At 44.0% G+C, this 14,640-nt stretch overlaps 1 protein-coding gene across 1 annotated transcript in view; it reads left to right on the top strand.

Moving 5' to 3' along the window:
- The first annotated feature begins 3,517 nt into the window (after nucleotides 1-3,517).
- The window catches only part of LOC110536139 (transforming acidic coiled-coil-containing protein 1), a 36,446-nt gene continuing 25,323 nt past the window's right edge, over nucleotides 3,518-14,640 (top strand). The window contains exon 1 of the mRNA XM_036935997.1: nucleotides 3,518-3,809. Coding sequence (XP_036791892.1) covers nucleotides 3,745-3,809 — 65 coding nt within the window. The 5' untranslated portion in view covers nucleotides 3,518-3,744. The remainder of the gene's footprint in view (nucleotides 3,810-14,640) is intronic.

The raw sequence follows: 14,640 nt of genomic DNA, 5'->3' as shown, positions 1-14,640 counted from the left end.
CATGATGTCAGCTGGTCCTTTTGTGGCAGGGCTGAAATGCAGTGGAAATGTTTTTGGGGGATTCAGTTCATTTGCATGGCAAAGAGGGACTTTGCAATTAATTGCAATTCATCTGATCACTCTTCATAACATTCTGGAGTATATACAAATTGCCATCATACAAACTGAGGCAGCAGACTTTGTGAAAATTCATATTTGTGTCATTCTCAAAACTTTTGGCCACGACTGTATATGTGTTTAGAAAAATATTAGACTTCATGGATCATGTTTTGATAAGAAAGCATGTGTCAGTGGTTTATAGTCCTTCTTGCACCTGATCCTTTGGTTAGGGTTATTGGAGTTTCTCACGCCAGATCGGCTGACGCCTAGCCGAACCGAACAAGTGTGCTGGCATACTCCCTTAAAATACCTTTTGCCTAGGAGATCTTAGTCGCACAATTTTAAGTAAGGTGTTTGGTGCAGTGTTCCTCAATGAGAAAATGTGCATGAAAACGAGTTGTCTCTCGTTGAATGAAAACAAAGATTTTATTGAAGAATCCCTACTGTTGACCAATCACCGACGAAGGGGCGTAGACTTTGGCTCCGAACTTCAGCTTGCCTCCAGAAAATATGTTGTGTGCCTGAACAGCTGAAAAAACCCTCACCAAAGTCCAAAACGAACAAAAGCATCACAAAATGTCATCATAATAAATGCGCAAACTCTTCCGAACTGTTTCGGCTGGGAAGCATACTTAAGGATTGAGGACCTTATCTACTTCCCCAGAGTCAAATGAACGTGTGGATGACATTTGTATGTCTCGTTGTCCAGTATGAAGGAAGCTAGAGGCAGTGTTGCCAACTCCTCAGTAAGGAAAGTAGCTATTGGCTGTCCTAAAATTCGCTAGAAGTTGCTAAATGACTTCATGACGTCATTAATCATTTCTGTGCACTTTGAAGTGGGTAGCAGCAGTGGAGTCTGAGAAAGCAGCTCTACATGTTTCTCCAATGTGATCACATGCCAGCATGGAACAGTGTTCAGCGAGGGCTAATGCCATGGTGGCCTCAGCCTTTTTTGCAGAGTACATTTTTTTAAACCATAAATGGCAGCTTGTTTTGGGTGGAACTGTTATAAGGCTTTGCCTTTTGAGTATGTTTTTGAGTTGTCATGTGTTACTTTACATCACTAAGTTTGGCGTAGAAATCAGCCTTACAATACAGCCAGTATGCCCGTGTATCATCTCCAATAAACGGCTTCAACCAGCCTTTGAAATCAGGGTTTGATTCCCTCTCCTTTCTGTATTTTTGAGTGTACAGTTTAATGATGAGCTAGGCAGCTAGATGTTTAGCTTATGTCACAGAGTGGCACACACACAGTGGACAAGGTGAGTAAGTGACTGAGGCTATGTGAGTCAAATGCAGCGATTTATTTTTGTGCATTGATTTATTTTAGACAAAGAGCATTTTACATTTACATCCCTCCCTGAATGTAAGCCAGTGTGGGATCAGCCAGCGGCAGCTTCCCGCATGCGCGATTCATTTGCAGTCTGGACGTGGAGGGGTGAACATCTCCTGCTCTGATTGCAGCTGGGAGGGACTGCTGCGCAAGGACTGTGAGTGCTTTGGGACGGGGTGGGGCCCATGGCAGCACCCGCTGCTACGTGCTCTCACGTCAGTCTCCAAAAGTCTCCAATAACACCAGAAAAAGTCACTAGATTTGTCGCTAGTCATTTTTTAAAAATGTGTCGCTAGAGGGGTCTGAATACTTGCTAAATATAGCAACAAAGTTGCTAAGTTGGCAACACTGGCTAGAGGTAGTTTTGCAAGCCAATGCTAACTAGCGTTAGCGCAATGACTGGAAGTCTATAGGTATCTACCAGCCTGCTCACCCTTCTTTTCTTTCTCTCTCTCTTTCTCTAATGCAGTGGGCTTTATCGGCATGGGACACATGTTTACATTGCCAAAGCAAGTGAAATAGATAATAACAAAAGTGAAATAAACATCAACATTTTTTAAAATGATTTCAGTAAAAATTACAGACATTTCAAATGTCATTATGGCTATGTACAGTGTAATAACAATATGCAAGTAGTTAAAGTACAAAATGGAAAATAAATATGGGTTGTATTTACAATGGTTTTTGTTATTCACTGGTTGCCCTTTTTTTGTGGCAACACGTCGCAAATATTGCTGCTGTGATGACACTGTTGTATTTCACCTAACCGATATGGGAGTTTATCAAAATGTAATTTGATTTTTTAATTCTTTGTGAGTCTGTGTAATCTGAGGGAAATGTGTGTCTCTTATATGGTCATACATTTGGCAGGAGGTTAGTAAGTAAAGCTCAGTTTGTGGGCAGTGTGCACATAACCTGTCTTCTCTTGAGAGCCAGGTCTGCTAACGGCGGCCTTTCTCAATAACAAGGCTATATTCACTGAATCTGTACATAGTCAAAGCTTTCCTTAGTTTTGGGTCAGTCACAGTGGTCAGGTATTCTGACACTATGTACACTCTAAGGGCCAAATAGCATTCCAGTCTGCTTTGTTTTTTGGTTATTTCTTTCCAATGTGTCAAGTATTTATCTTTTGTTTTCTCATGATTTGGTTGGGTCTAATTGTGTTGCTGTCCTGGGGCTCTGTTTGTATTTGTGAACGGAGCCTCAGGACCAGCTTGCTGAGGGTACTTTTCTCTAGATTCATCTCTCTGTAGGGGATGGCTATGTTATGGAAGGTTTGGGAATCGCTTCCATTTAGGTGGTTGCGAATTTAATGGCTATTTTCTGGATTTTGATCATTAGCGGGTATCGTCCTAATTCTGCTCTACATGCATTTGGTGTTTTACATTGTACACAGAGGATATTTTTTGTAGAATTCTGCATGCAGTCTCAATATAGTGTTTGTCCCATTTTTGTGAATTATTGGTTACCCCAGACCTCACAACTATAGAGGGCAATGAGTTCTATAACTGATTTCAAGTATTTTTAGCCAGATCCTAATTGGTCTCTCTCTCATCTTTACCACCCCCCTCTCCCTCCTCCCATCTCTGTCTGTTGTTCAGCGACTAACAATAGGGCCGAGACTCCCTCCGGACAGTACCCTCACCCATACCAGGCTAGCCACACCTCCCCATCCTCCCTCCCCTCTGCCAAGCTATCCTCCCCCGCCCTCACTCCCAGAGCTTAGTGGCCTTTAAGACTACCCCCTTCTTCCCACTTTCTCTCTCTCTCTCTCTCTCTCTCCCCTATTCACTCTCTTTCTCTAGAGAATCTCTGTAATTCCTTACAAGTGACTGTAATTTGCTCTGTGCAGGAGGGACGGCGAGAGAGAAGCAGAGAGAGAGAGGAGGGGTTAGAAGGAAGGAGAGGAGAGGGAGAGAGGGAGAGGAGGGGTTAGAAGGAGGGAGAGGAGAGGGAGAGGAGGGGTTAGAAGGAGGGAGAGGAGAGGGAGAGGAGGGGTTAGAAGGAGGGAGAGGAGAGGGAGAGAGGGAGAGGAGGGGTTAGAAGGAGGGAGAGGAGAGGGAGAGGGGCAGGGACTGGTGTAGTAGTTGACATGTGATCAGGACTCCTGAGCTGCTAGACCATTCAGCCTAGATGAGAGAGAGAAAGAGAGATGCAGTGTGTTAAATGAGAAGAGTCTATAGAGGCTGTGCCTTCATCACCAGGATTCTACTATTTTGGAAGAGTGGGAATATGGAGAAAGCGCTCTAAAAAAAGACTAGCCGGTCGCTTTGAAGAAGATACAACACACACAACACACACCCAGCGTTGCCATGGGGGGCTCCCTCAGTCAGCACAGGAAGAACTCCTTTGGCTCCCCCAGGAAGAAGAGCAGCATGTGAGTAGACTACACCCCCCTATCACTGTTACAGTGTGTGTGTGTGTGTGTGTGTGTGTGTGTGTGTGTGTGTGTGTGTGTGTGTGTGTGTGTGTGTGTGTGTGTGTGTTATGACTTATTCCAAGCGACTGGCATGTCTCTTTTAGAGCACTCTATCCAAATTGATATTTTTCCTGTCCTGTGAGCATGTCAATGTAAATTATTTCATTTTAGAACAGGGGAAGGAGAGAACAGGTCATTAGGATCATTAGTAGAGGCTAATCTAATGTAATGAATAATGATGTAATGAGAGAGATGTGGTCAGGTTTACTGACAGACACACTTCTGACAGAGGCACACCTGACCACTAACAGCTGCTGGATTCACAGTTTTGTATAACTTCAACCCTTGTGAAGTAAGATGTCTTGCAGAGAAGCAACAAGCAAAAACGTTCAAGCTAAAATTGAATTATATGATACTACACAGTGTTTCATGAAAAGCAGTTCAATTACAAATACATGTTAGGGAGAAAGATAGAAACAATGTTCTAGATGTGTACATAAGAAACCCAATAGTGGAATGTAAATTCAGTAATCAGTCAACAGGAGAACAATATTTTCTGTCAATATAGCCTTTTCTGCATTATCTCTGGTATTGATGTCCTCCTCAGTCAAGTGTTAAGGTGTGGTTGAGTCCCTTAATTATGGTCTTATGTGATAAAAGATCTGGTTGTTATTTCTCTCACTCACTCACTCACTCACTCACTAACTCATAAATCCATGGTAACATACCAGCCAGTCCTCTCTTTCTCCAAGTAGGACCCAGTGGATCAGTACCATGTTAATGATCTGCTAATCCTCTTACACTTCATCACTTTCCCTTTAGTACCCCACACACACACACGCACTACCCAGTCAAACCATGATGCTGCTCTGCTCTAACCATCCTGTTGTCACGGTGTCTCATTAGTACCACTGGATGTATTAGTGGTGTTGTTATGTTCCACAGCAGTTGTTTACAGTGGAGGTCATTCTGATTGACACTGAATTACCCAGAGTAGTGCAACTGTAAGGTATTTTACAGCCTGAAGCCCTGAGTGGCTCCGAGACTTGGATCTGAGACTTCTTCTGCTAGTTGGAGCCCTCATAAAATCAGAGGAAAGCCTACAGACAGAGCCGCCTTTGTTTGGCTGATTTTACAGTGCATTCGGAAAGTATTCAGACCCCCTTCACTTTTTCTACATTTTGTTACATTACCGCCTTATTCTAAAATTGATTTAATTGTTTTTTCCCCCTCAATCTACACACAATACCCCAAAATGACAATATTTTTGCAAATCTACTAAAAATTAAAGACTGAAATATCCCATTGACATAAGTATTCTGACCCTTTATTCAGTACTTTGCTGAAGCACCTTTAGCAGCGATTACAGCCTCAAGTCTTCTTGGGTATGACACTACAAGCTTGGCACACCTGTATTTGGGGTTTCTCCCATTCTTCTCTGCAGATCCTCTCAAGCTCTGTCAGGTTGGATGGGGAGCGTATCTGTACAGCTATTTTCAGGTCTCTCTAGAGATGTTCGATCTGGTTTATGTCCGGACTCTAGATGGGCCACTCAAGGACATTCAGAGACTTGTCCCGAAGCCACTCCTGCATTGTCTTAGCTGTGTGCTTAGGGTCGTTGTCCTGTTGGAAGGTGAACATTTGCCTCAGACTGAGTTTTTCCCACTCTTCTTTGCAGATCCTCTCAAGCTCTGTCAGGTTGAATGGGGAGCGTTGCTGCACAGCTATTTTCAGGTCTCTCCAGAGATGTTCGATGGGGTTCAAGTCCAGGCTCTGGCTGAGCCACTCAAGGACATTCAGAGACTTGTCCCGAAGCCACTCCTCCGTTGTCTTGGATGTGTGCTTAGGGTCGTTGTCCTGTTGGAAGGTGAACCTTTGCCATCAAGGATCTCTCTGTATTTTGTACCGTTGATCTTTCCCTTGATCCTGACTAGTCTCCCAGTCCCTGCTGCTGAAAACATCCCCACAGCATGATGCTGCCAACACAATGCTTCACCTTAGGGATGGTGCCAGGTTTCCTCCAGACGTGACGCTTGGCATTCAGGCCAAAGAGCTCAATCTTGGTTTCATCAGACCAGAGAATCTTGTTTCTCATGGTCTGGGAGTCCTTTAGGTGCCCTTTGGTAAACTCTAAGCGGACTGTAATGTGCCTTTTACTGATGAGTGGCTTCTGTCTTGTGAAAGGACAGACTGACAGAGAGGAGGGACAGAGGGACAGACAGACACCAGACTATTGTGTGTAGCAATACAGGGACACACAGGATACATAATTCCCCCAAACAATGGTGTACACAGTGGTGGAAAAAGTACTGAATTGTCAGACTTGAGTAAAAGTAAAGATAAAAACCTTAATGGAAATGAAAAATGAAAAGTCACCCAGTAAAATTCTACTTGAGTAAAGTCTAAAAGTATCTGGTTTTAAATGTCCTTAAGTACAGTAATGGGGAAAGTACTCAATTGTCAAACTTGAGTAAAAAGAAAAAGTAAATGCTATACATCAAATTCCTTATATGAAGCAAACCAGGTGACTTAATGTTCTTGTTTTTACATTTACGAACAAACGGGCACACAGACATCATTTACAAACACAGTATTTGTGTTTAGTTAGTCCGCCAGATCAGAGACAGTAGGGATGGCAAAGCTTTATATTGTTAGGTTTGTGAATTGGACCATATTGATGTCCTGCCTGAGCATTCAAAATGTAACTAGTACTTTTGGGTGTCAGGGAAAATGTATAGGAGTAAAAAGTACATATTTTCTTTAAGAATGTAATGGAGTAAAAGTAAAAGTTAAAAAAATATAAAAAGTAAGATACAGATACCCCCAAACAGTACTTAAGTAGTACTTCAATAATTTTTACTTCAGTACTTTACACCACTGCATGCACACGAACACACACGCACAATGTCTGTCTATAGACAGCGAGTTGTAATGTTGGTGATTTAGTACTGACAGAGAGGTGGAGAGGAACAGAGGAAGAGGAGAAGAGGTGGAGAGGAAGAGGGAGAGCTTCAGGCCAAAGATAGATCAACGTTCTACATTCTGAATAGGCTCTAAAGATCTGATAGGGCGTGCTTATATTTGCCCTGTTTCACACATGTATAAGTGTGTGGTGTGAAATGGAAGTGAATTTTTTTGTATATCCCACTCCCCCTGAGAACCCCTCCAAATGCAGGTCACTCTCAACTCACAATAGGAATGAAAGAGATGGAGGAGGGGCGGTGAGGGGAGGGGAGGGGGATGAAGAAGTTAGGAGTCAGATTTCTGTTCCACTTAAAAATGATGATTTGCTTGAAATAGATCAGCAAATAAGAGCCACAATTTTATCCCTCATAGCCACACACACGCACATGCACACACACACACATAGGCAAAAAGATAAGCAAATCTGACCATAACTTTATCCTCCTGATTGCGGCTTACAAGCAAAAACTCAAACAGGAAGTACCAGTGAGACGCTCAATTAGGAAGTGGTCCGATGAAGCGGATGCTAAACTACTGTTATGCTAGCACAGACTGGAATATGTTCCAATGCACTTTTCAGTCTCCACAGTGACCTACGTACATATCCCAACCAGAAGCCATGGATTACAGGCAACATCCACACTGAGCTAAAGGCTAGAGCTGTCACTTTCAAGGAGCGGGACCCTAACCCAGACATTTATAAATACTCCCGCTAAGCCCTCCGACGAACCATCAAACAGGCAAAGCGTGAATACAGGACTAAGCTGATACTACAACACCGGCTCTGAGCTCGTCGGATGTGGCAGGGCTTGCAAACTCACGGATTACAAAGGGAAACCCCGCCACGAGCTGGCCAGTGACACAAGCTAAATGCCTTCTAGGCTCACTTCGAGGCAAGCAACACTGAACCATGCGTGAGAGAACCAGCTGTTCCAGATAACTGTGTGAGTAAGACCTTTTAACCAGGTTCACATTCCCAAGGCCACAGGGCCAGACGGATTACCAGGACGCGTACGCAGAGTATGCGCTTACCAGTTGGCAGGTGTCTTCACTGACATTTTCAACCTCTCCCTGACCCAGTCTGTAATACTGTACCTACATGTTTCAAGCAGACCACCATAGTCCCTATGACCAAGAACGGCAAGGTAAACTGTCTAAATTACTTTCGCCATGTAGCACTCACATCTGTAACCATGAAATGCATTGAACGTCTTGTCATGGCTCACATCAACACCATCATCCCAGACACCCTGGACCCAATCCATTTCGCATACGGCCCAACAGATCCACAGATGTACTCTCTATTGCACTCCACACTGCCTTTCCCAAAAGGAACACCAATGTGAGAATGCTGTTCATTGACTACAGCTCAGCGTTCAACACCATAGTGCCCTCGAAGCTCATCACTAAGCTAAGGTCCCTGGGACTGAACACCTCCCTCTCCAACTGGATCCTGGACTTCCTAACGGGCTTCCCCCAGGTGGTGAGGGTAGGCAACAACACATCCACCACGCTGATCCTCAACATGCGGGCCCCTCAGGGGTGCATGCTTAGTTTCCTCCTGTACTTCATGTTCATCCATGACTACGTGGCCACACACGATTCCAACGCCATCATTAAGTTTGCAGACGACATGCCAATCAATGGTAGGCCTGATCACCGACGACGATGAGACAGCCTACAAGGAGGAGATCAGAGACCTGGCAGTGTGGTGCCAGGACAACAGCTTCTCTCTCAACGTAAGCAAGACAAAGGAGCTGATCATGGACTACAGAAAAGGGAGGGCCGAGGACACTCCAATTCGCACGAGGGGGCTTTTAGTGGAGCGGGTTGAGAGCTTCAATTTAACATCACTAAGGATCAATCATGGTCCAAACACACAATGCCTCTTCATAATTTTTAAGTGGAACAGAAATCTGACTCCTAATTTCTTCATCCCCCTCCCCTCACCGCCCCCCACCACCCCTCCTCCATGGGCCACCAGATCCTCAAAAAGTTATACAGCTGCACCATTGAGAGCATCTTGATTGGCTGCATCACCGCTTGGTATGCAACTGCTTGGCATCCGACAGCAAAGCGCTATAGGGTAGTACGTATGGCCCAGTATATCACTGGGGCCGAGCTCCCAGGCCATCCATGACCTCTATACCAGGCGGTGTCAGAGGAAGGCCCCATAAATTGTCAAAGACTCCAGCCACCCAAGCCACAGACTATGCTCTCTGCTGTAACATGGCAAGTGTACCAATGCACCAAGTCTAGAACCAACAGGACCTTGAACAGCAAGACTGCTAAATAGCTAATTAAATGGCTACCCAAACTACCTGCATTGACCCTTTTTTGCACTAGTTCTTTTGCAACGACTAATCACACACACACACACACACACTCACACACACTTACACTGACACACACACACACACACACACACACACACACACACACACACAGATTGAGGGGGAAAAATATTTTTAATCAATAAGGCTGTAACGTAACAAAATGTGGAAGAGTGAAGGGGTCTGAATAATTTCCGAATGTACTGTGAATTGTTTGTCCTTCCCATTCACCCTCTGAATGGCACACATACACAATCCATATCTCAATTGTCTTAAGGCTTAAAAATCTTTCTTTAACCTGTCTCTTCCCCGTCATCTACACTGATCTGAAGGGATCATAGTTTTCACCTGGTCAGTCTAAGTCATAGAAAGAGCAGGTGTCCTTAATCTTTCAAGATAATATGTCTAGACCTCTGTGTAGTAGAGGTTGTACTGATCCTTTCATCTATCATTTGTGTGTCAGTGTGTGTTTTCTGGGGCCTAAATTAAATGTGCAGATGTTAGTTATCCCCTATCTCGGGGATGCCTCCCAAATTCAGCATCAAAGGACTGATTGTAGCACTATCTGCACTTGTCTTTCCTACTCATGTCTCTCTCTCCCCCTCTCTCTCTCTCTCTCTCTCTCTCTCTCTCTCTCGCTCTCTCTCTCTCTCTCTCTCTCTCTCTCTCTCTCTCTCTCTCTCTCTCTCTCTCTCTCTCTCTCTCTCTCTCTCTCTCTCACCATCTAGCACAATTACAAGGGCTGTTGTTGGAGTACAAGATGAAGCAAAGCACTTCAGACTACATCCCCCTCTCTCTCTCTCTCTCTCTCTCTCTCTCTCTCTCTCTCTCTCTCTCTCTCTCTCTCTCTCTCTCTCTCTCTCTCTCTCTCTCTCTCTCTCTCTCTCTCTCTCTCTCTCTCTCTCTCTCTCTCTCTCTCTCTCTCTCTCTCTCTCTCTCTCACCATCTAGCACAATTACAAGGGCTGTTGTTGGAGTACAAGATGATGCAATGCACTTCAGACTACATCCCCAGGATGATGATGTAATGTCAGCTGGCCTGGTTACTGTAACCATGCCGACAATAGTCATTTATATTTAAACACCCGTCATGATGATGCTCTACACACACGTACACGCACATACACAAGCATGGGAGAAACTAGGTTAAAGCATTACTGCATTCAGAACAGAGTTGTACAACAGTATTCAAATTTCAAACATGGTTAGTACTGCCTGAGGGTGACTGAGAGAGACATAGAGAGACTGAGAGGTACTGAGAGAGAGAGAGAAAGAGAGAGACAGAGAGGGACTCGTAGAGACAGAGGGTGGGTGTACTTAGCACTCTAAACAGTGATTTTCTCTCTCATTCCTGTGTGTTTCTGTCTGACTAAAACAGAGCCTCTCCTCCAGACTGACAGTTAAGAGACTGGACCTGGTCAGAGACCACTGATCACCATTAGATGGAGCTCTCCTCTTGCACAAGACAGACAACATTCATGTGTATCCACCATAAGTTCACATGGACAGTTTGAGTGTTTTGTGATCAAACCATGAATAAAACTGTTAGGGTGCTGTAAGGTGCTCAGTGTTTAGGTATGTATGGCCTTAGACTGGAGGGACTGGTTCACCACTACATTATAGTATGTAGGCCTACTTGACCAGAAGGAGAGATATGTTGACTTCTATTGACCACCAGATGGGGTTGTTGAACCTGTTTTTGTCTCAGTGCCACGGCTTCACCAGGCAGACCTGCTATTATAGGAAAGACAAATGTACTGTTCAGATCATCATTCAGAGTCATGGAAGGGATTAAAACGCTTTTGGTAATCCCCATCTGTGTGTCCTAGCCTGCTCAATTATCTCATACGGTATATCATTCCTCATGTGGCTACAATGAATGTTTATCATACTAGTTATATTTAGCTCCTAACCACACACACACACACACACCTGTCACTTTCAGTCACATCTTAATTAAATGAAAAGGGATGATAGACTAGACTGTTCGCACGTACACAACACACACACACTAGTCTGCTAGTTGTCTGGGGGATAGGGTTAGGATGTGGTCAGACTTCCAGACACAGGGAATTTTACCCTCTGTGTTTACTCAGGGAATGTTACCCTCTGTGTTTACTCAGGGAATGTTACCGTCTGTGTTTACTCAGGGAATGTTACCCTCTGTGTTTACTCAGGGAATGTTACCCTTTGTGTTTACTCAGGGAATGTTACCCTCTGTGTTTACTCAGGGAATGTTACCCTCTGTGTTTACTCAGGGAATGTTACCCTCTGTGTTTACTCAGGGAATGTTACCCTCTGTGTTTACTCAGGGAATGTTACCCTCTGTGTTTACTCAGGGAATGTTACCCTCTGTGTTTACTCAGGGAATGTTACCCTCTGTGTTTACTCAGGGAATGTTACCATCTGTGTTTACTCAGGGAATGTTACCATCTGTGTTTACTCAGGGAATGTTACCCCTGTGTTTACTCAGGGAATGTTACCCTCTGTGTTTACTCAGGGAATGTTACCATCTGTGTTTACTCAGGGAATGTTACCCTCTGTGTTTACTTAGGCAATGTTACCATCTGTGTTTACTCAGGGAATGTTACCCTCTGTGTTTACTCAGGGAATGTTACCCTCTGTGTTTACTTAGGCAATGTTACCATCTGTGTTTACTCAGGGAATGTTATCCTCTGTGTTTACTCAGGGAATGTTACCCTCTGTGTTTACTCACCCTCTGTGTTTACTCAGGGAAGCTGAAGTCATCTATAGTCATAAATGTGACTGGCTGTATGTCTGTTAGAATTCTAATATCCTTCTTTACTCTATAGAAACAGCCTCTGTTTGGTTTAAGCTCTGTGAAGCTTCATGGAGTTAGACCTTTGGTGTTGTTCTAGAAGTGTCAGTGTGAAGTGTCAGTGTGTTCCAGACTGCATGGGTTCTAGACTAGAGTATGGCTATATGTCTGTGGCTCCGCCAGTGTTCCATGTGTGCTGGTCTATTTCTGGATGCAAGGAAAGGAGTTACGTAAGACCTGACTATTCTTTCTTTCACTCTGTCTTCTCTTCATCTCCTTCTCTTTTCTTTCCTCTGCACATTTTCCTGCCTGTGAGTCAAGGCACTCTCAACCTCTGCTCTGTCAGACCTAACTGTGTTTGTGTGTGCATGCGTACGTGTGCTTGTGTTTAAAGTGGACTGTTTATCCCACATGTAGTCTGGGTGTAGCCTTGTGAAACCAGCCTGAGCTCGCAATAGCTCACATTCTGAAACAAATCTTGTGTCTGCTTGACCAGGGTAGTGTGAGTGGACCCTGGTCTATACAGATGTAGAGAGAGGGTGTTGACATGGTGATAAGGGATGTGAAGGCTGTGATAAAAACGGTTGAATAGCTCCCCCAACAGGTCTGTCCTGCCTGCCACAGACAGCAGACAATAGAGAGGGGAGGGCAAGCTATGCCAGGCATTCCTGATAGACATGACAAAAAGTCCTACAAAAATATACAGAATACGCGGTACGCACCCTCACGCTCTCTTCTGCCCTTCCTCTCTCTTTCTCAAAGGTCTACAGTGGGGTTTGGTCTGAGAGAGGTTGAGACGGAGAAGGTGTCAGAGGGAGAGAGGGTAGCCTCTGTGTGTCTTTGTGTGTTCTCCATCTTGCTGATCACGTCTGAGCAGAAGAGAGCAGAGTAAAGAGGACATGAAATAAGAGATAAAAGAGAAGCTGTCAACTGTTTCCTCTCTCTCTCCATCCCTCGCTCCGCTCTTCCACAGTAGAAAATGGTTATTAGATTAGTCATGGTTGATGTTTCTCATACAGTGCCTTGCGAAAGTATTCACAATCATGAAGGGACACAATCATGAAGTGGAACGACATTTATTGGATATTTCAAACTTTTTTAACAAATCAAAAACTGAAAAATTGGGCGTGCAAAATTATTCAGCCCCTTTACTTTCAGTGCAGCAAACTCTCTCCAGAAGTTCAGTGAGGATCTCTGAATGATCCAATGTTGACTTAAATGACTAATGATGATAAATACAATCCACCTGTGTGTATTCAAGTCTCCGTATAAATGCACCTGCACTGTGATAGTCTCAGAGGTCCGTTAAAAGCGCAGAGAGCATCATGAAGAACAAGGAACACACCAGGCAGGTCCGAGATACTGTTGTGAAGAAGTTTAAAGCCGGATTTGGATACAAAAAGATTTCCCAAGCTTTAAACATCCCAAGGAGCACTGTGCAAGCAATAATATTGAAATGGAAGGAGTATCAGACCACTGCAAATCTACCAAGACCTGGCCATCCCTCTAAACTTTCAGCTCATACAAGGAGAAGACTGATCAGAGATGCAGCCAAGAGGCCCATGATCACTCTGGATGAACTGCAGAGATCTACAGCTGAGGTGGGAGACTCTGTCCATAGGACAACAATCAGTATATTGCACAAATCTGGCCTTTATGGAAGAGTGGCAAGAAGAAAGCCATTTCTTAAAGATATCCATAAAAAGTGTTGTTTAAAGTTTGCCACAAGCCACCTGGGAGACACACCAAACATGTGGAAGAAGGTGCTCTGGTCAGATGAAACCAAAATTGAACTTTTTGGCAACAATGCAAAACGTTATGTTTGGCGTAAAAGCAACACAGCTGAACACACCATCCCCACTGTCAAACATGGTGGTGGCAGCATCATGGTTTGGGCCTGCTTTTCTTCAGCAGGGACAGGGAAGATGGTTAAAATTGATGGGAAGATGGATGGAGCCAAATACAGGACCATTCTGGAAGAAAACCTGATGGAGTCTGCAAAAGACCTGAGACTGGGACGGAGATTTGTCTTCCAACAAGACAATGATCCAAAACATAAAGCAAAATCTACAATGGAATGGTTAAAAAATAAACATATCCAGGTGTTAGAATGGCCAAGTCAAAGTCCAGACCTGAATCCAATCGAGAATCTGTGGAAAGAACTGAAAACTGCTGTTCACAAATGCTCTCCATCCAACCTCACTGAGCTCGAGCTGTTTTGCAAGGAGGAATGGGAAAAAATTTCAGTCTCTCGATTTTTCAAAACTGATAGAGACATACCCCAAGCGACTTACAGCTGTAATCGCAGCAAAAGGTGGCGCTACAAAGTATTAACTTAAGGGGGCTGAATAATTTTGCACGCCCAATTTTTCAGTTTTTGATTTGTTAAAAAAGTTTGAAATATCCAATAAATGTCGTTCCACTTCATGATTGTGTCCCACTTGTTGTTGATTCTTCACAAAAAAATACCGTTTTATATCTTTATGTTTGAAGCCTGAAATGTGGCAAAATGTCGCAAAGTTCAAGGGGGCCGAATACTTTCGCAAGGCACTGTACAACACATCTCATTTGGCTTGGACTAGTTTGTGTGTGTGCATATGTTTGTGTGTATGTTTGTGTGTATGTTTGTGTGTGTGTGTGTGTTTCAGTGATTGGGATGGTTGTTAGTCAGATTTTGCCACAACATGTGGTACTCAGTGCTGTGTGTCTGTGTG

This window comes from Oncorhynchus mykiss, chromosome 11 (genome assembly GCF_013265735.2).
Source record: "Oncorhynchus mykiss isolate Arlee chromosome 11, USDA_OmykA_1.1, whole genome shotgun sequence".
Lineage (NCBI taxonomy): Eukaryota > Metazoa > Chordata > Actinopteri > Salmoniformes > Salmonidae > Oncorhynchus > Oncorhynchus mykiss.
Note: the sequence above shows the minus strand (reverse complement) of the source record. Positions and strands in the feature narration are given on the sequence as shown.